This window comes from Plectropomus leopardus, unplaced genomic scaffold (assembly GCF_008729295.1).
Source record: "Plectropomus leopardus isolate mb unplaced genomic scaffold, YSFRI_Pleo_2.0 unplaced_scaffold28244, whole genome shotgun sequence".
NCBI classification, from domain to species: Eukaryota; Metazoa; Chordata; class Actinopteri; order Perciformes; family Serranidae; genus Plectropomus; species Plectropomus leopardus.
The window spans coordinates 1-3,677 of NW_024630762.1; the positions used below are offsets into that span (position 1 = coordinate 1).

A 3,677-nucleotide genomic window follows, 5' to 3' on the forward strand; every position below is an offset into this window, starting at 1 on the left:
TTTATGCAAAATCACTTTGTAGTTCCAATTTAACAAATGTGAAAATCTGCTGCTTTTCATTTTAATCATTTACATTTATTTTGATTAATTTAGAGTTTTGGACTGTTGGTTAGCAACAGAAAAATAAAAATGCATGACCTAGAAAAAAGTACCTAAAGCTATAATATTTTTACATAACATCGTATGTTATTGTAGTAATTATAGATATAGTTCTAATAATTTTTCCCCAGTGTTTTCCCTTGACATTTTTCCCTTACTTATTTATTTATTTATTGAATATTTTTCAAAATCTACCAATATCTTGCAATTTCAGAGCCTCTCTTACCAAGATGCTAATTATCTTTATTTCCTATGTTTTTGACAGAAATCAAACCAATTTGTTTTGGGTTCAAACATTTAAATACTTGTGAAAGTCGTCTGAAAACAGCACAGGAAAAGTGAGGTCGCTCCAGGTGTAAAGGGTTAATACCAAACCAGTTTGTATACTTGACACCGGTCTGATATAGCTCCACACCTGTCTCTGTGCGTCCTCCAGAGTTTGTTGCAGCTGTCTGGACAGGACGCTGCACTCGTGGGTCTTCTCGTCCAGCTGCTGCTGAGCGCTGCGGACACTGGCGTCCTTTGACAGGAGAGCCTGAGACTTGTCTTTGTTTTCTGCCGTCATGTCCTCCAGCCTCCTGCAACACACAGCGCAGGAATCTACAGCCGCACTTGGGAAAATGTGTAAAAAGCATTTCTGTGTTTTGTGTTGTGATGCTTTTATCTTCAAAATGAATACATATTTATTTTCCACGATAGTTCTGTACCTCTCTAAGTTGTGAATTTTCTCTTTGAGAACGTTGTTCTCCTCCTGCAGCAGCAGGTTCTTCTGCTGGAGCGTCTCCAGCTGAGCGCCTCGCTGTTCCACCTGTGGATGAACGTGACAGATGGAGACAAAAATCCACATCCACGTGGCGTCCTTATAGTCAGCACGGGTCCAACTTTCCTCATGCAATTGCTCGTCTCTCTGTCTGCTTTTAAATAAAGGCTAAACACTGCATTCATCGTGCATTATAGATTATTAGAGTGATTATACCATGTTAAAGGTTGTTCCTAAATCTTAAATGAAAGAGATACGCTGCAATTCAGAAAAAATGTAGGAAATGTTTCTGAAACATTCTGCTGACACGCAAACTGAACATTTTAAATTCAGAGGATTTGGGTCTAAATTCAAAATTGTCATGTAAGGAAACATCATCATATTAAGTTGATGTTTATAATCAACACTCGGGACTTTTTTCTGGCATCTTCTTCTCCTGATAGCAGTCAACAGCACCATCTACTGGCCAAAATCTGCTACAGGCAGGGAGACAAATCATTAACTGATGACTACATTCACAGGAATAAAAATTAAAAGAAAATAATGCGTCTTTTTCAACATAAAAACAGACATTATGTGGTCCAAATTAGATGTTAGGATCTACGTTGGATGTGCCGTTTAAATAGGACATATTCTGACTGGCTGTTTATATTTCTATGATCTGAACTTTCGTCGTCGTCATAGCTGTAGTGTGGACTCCTTCATCCACTTGAGTTTGAAAGAGTTTTATATATAATCTTTTATACTTATAGTTATCATTTTTGGCCCTAACCTCTGACCAAGATCACTGTCAAATTCTTTATATAGCACATTTAAAAGCAACCAAGGTTGACCAAAGTGCTGTACAAAAGTACTGGACAAAATAAATAATCAATAAAAAAAAATACATCAAAATAAATAAATAAAATGCAGAAGTAAAAACAAACATACCAAAACAATTAATTAAATACAAATATGAGGGATGACTGTCTGATTTAAGTTTAAACCCTTCAATTTCATAGGAATATGGATTTTAAAAAAAATTTATTTACTGTTTTTGCTTGCTTGTTTTTTTTTGTTTGTGTTTTTTATAGATAGATAAATAAATAGATATGAGTCATTTGATTTGATGACCATACATGTAAAGTAAAAAAGTGGTATTATTAAAGAAAAAAAACTTCAATATCAGCAAAATAACTGAAATAAATAATGTAAACCTTCATGAGAGCACCTGTTTTTTGTTTTTTTTAATCAAACCATCACAGCTGTGAAATGTCTCACAGGCTGTTTGAGTACCTTGCGTCTGACTTCAGAGAGAGCCGAGTTGTGCTCCTCGTTCCTCCTCTCGTGGGCGTCTGCCTCCTGCCGGGCGTCTCTGAGCTGCTCCTCCGTCCTCCTCAGTCTGTCGGGCAGCGTCTCCAGCTCCCTGAGCCGGCCCAGCAGCTCCCTCCTCACCTGCTCCGCCTCCCTCTCCAGGCTCACCTTCACCTCCCGCGCCTCCCTCTGTGTCGCCTCCAGCTGCAGGCAGTACTCATCTGACTCCAGACGCACCTGCTGCACCTGCACACACACATATATATATATATATATGAAATACACACCCCAGGTGATTAATACTGCTATTCCCCATGTGCCATTTGTACTGCATTACTGCTACTATACTTTTAGTATCTGAGAGTAATTTTGGGTGCTTATGAAGTTTTAGATTAGAGTTAAGTTGCAGGATGAAATTTTTATTCGTAAACTTGTATGTCTTTGAACCCTTCAAAACCTGAGCAAAATGTTTTTTTCTTTCAAAAACACAGAAAGGAGATAAGCAACATAACAAGAAATTACCCAAAAAATTGCAAAAATAAAAAATTGAGAAAATTACGAAGAAAAAAAGGAGATAAAAGGCGCTAAAATAAAAAACACTTAACATAAATAATAACTGATTTTTTTCTCTAACCTTTATTACATAGTTCCAATAATTATATGTTTTTTTTATTTTACCCATTTATTTGAAAATTTTCTAATGATTTTCCTTTTCTATTTCTCTTTTTTATTAAGGTTATTCTCTTGTCATTTTTTTTTTTTTAATTGTAATTTGAGGAACATTTCATGCCAAGCTGCTTTTTCACCCATGTTTTTGAAAAAATAATTAAATTAAACCAGTTTTCTCATGTTTCAAAGGTTCAAATGCGAAATGCAAAAAATAATAAATAAATAAGGTGGTGATGGTCCAGTCTGGGCCCCTATTTACAAGCTTTAAATAACTTAACAGGGTGTCCCATTTCACATGTCTAATTTTTCCTCAAAATTATGTTTGTATTTTTATCTTTTATCTATTCTGTGAATAAACTATGAATGAATGAATCCACGAGGACATTAAATTTTTCCTATTTTCAGCCCCGTGATGATGCATTTTCAAGCTCATCCAAGAGAGTTTTAAAGAGTTAATTTATCTCATCATAAAAATTCAACATCAGCACATCTGGAGACGAGGAAGAGGATGAAGCATTTTAATCTGAGAATGCCACTGTACCTTCCTCTTGTATTTCTCCACCAGGTTTTCGTGCTTCTTGATTGACGACTTCAGTCGACGGGCGTCAGACTGCAGAGCGCCGAGCTTCTCCTCGGAGGACGTCAGCTGACCCTGAATATGATGCACGTTTATGATAAATGCCATTAAAACATTTCCTTTACTGCAGAGAAGCGATGAAACAGTAGAAGACGCCAAAATATTGCTAATGTTAATAAAAAATGAAATGAAATAATATTTTCTAAAAAACTTTTGTCAGGAAAATTACTTTTAAGAGCTTCAAAATACATTAAAATTTTAGTTTTCATAATCAGGATT

The 3,677-nt window shown here is 35.8% G+C and overlaps 1 protein-coding gene across 1 annotated transcript; it reads right to left on the reverse strand.

The window, feature by feature from the left end:
* Positions 1–486: 486 nt before the first annotated feature.
* Positions 487–3,473, reverse strand: LOC121938028 (outer dense fiber protein 2-like; the record flags this gene model as incomplete). The annotated part of the gene is made up of 4 exons (XM_042481319.1): positions 487–677; positions 807–907; positions 2,135–2,398; positions 3,363–3,473. Coding segments are annotated over 4 exons (667 nt in total), but the record flags the coding sequence as incomplete, so codon positions are not given.
* Positions 3,474–3,677: the final 204 nt, after the last annotated feature.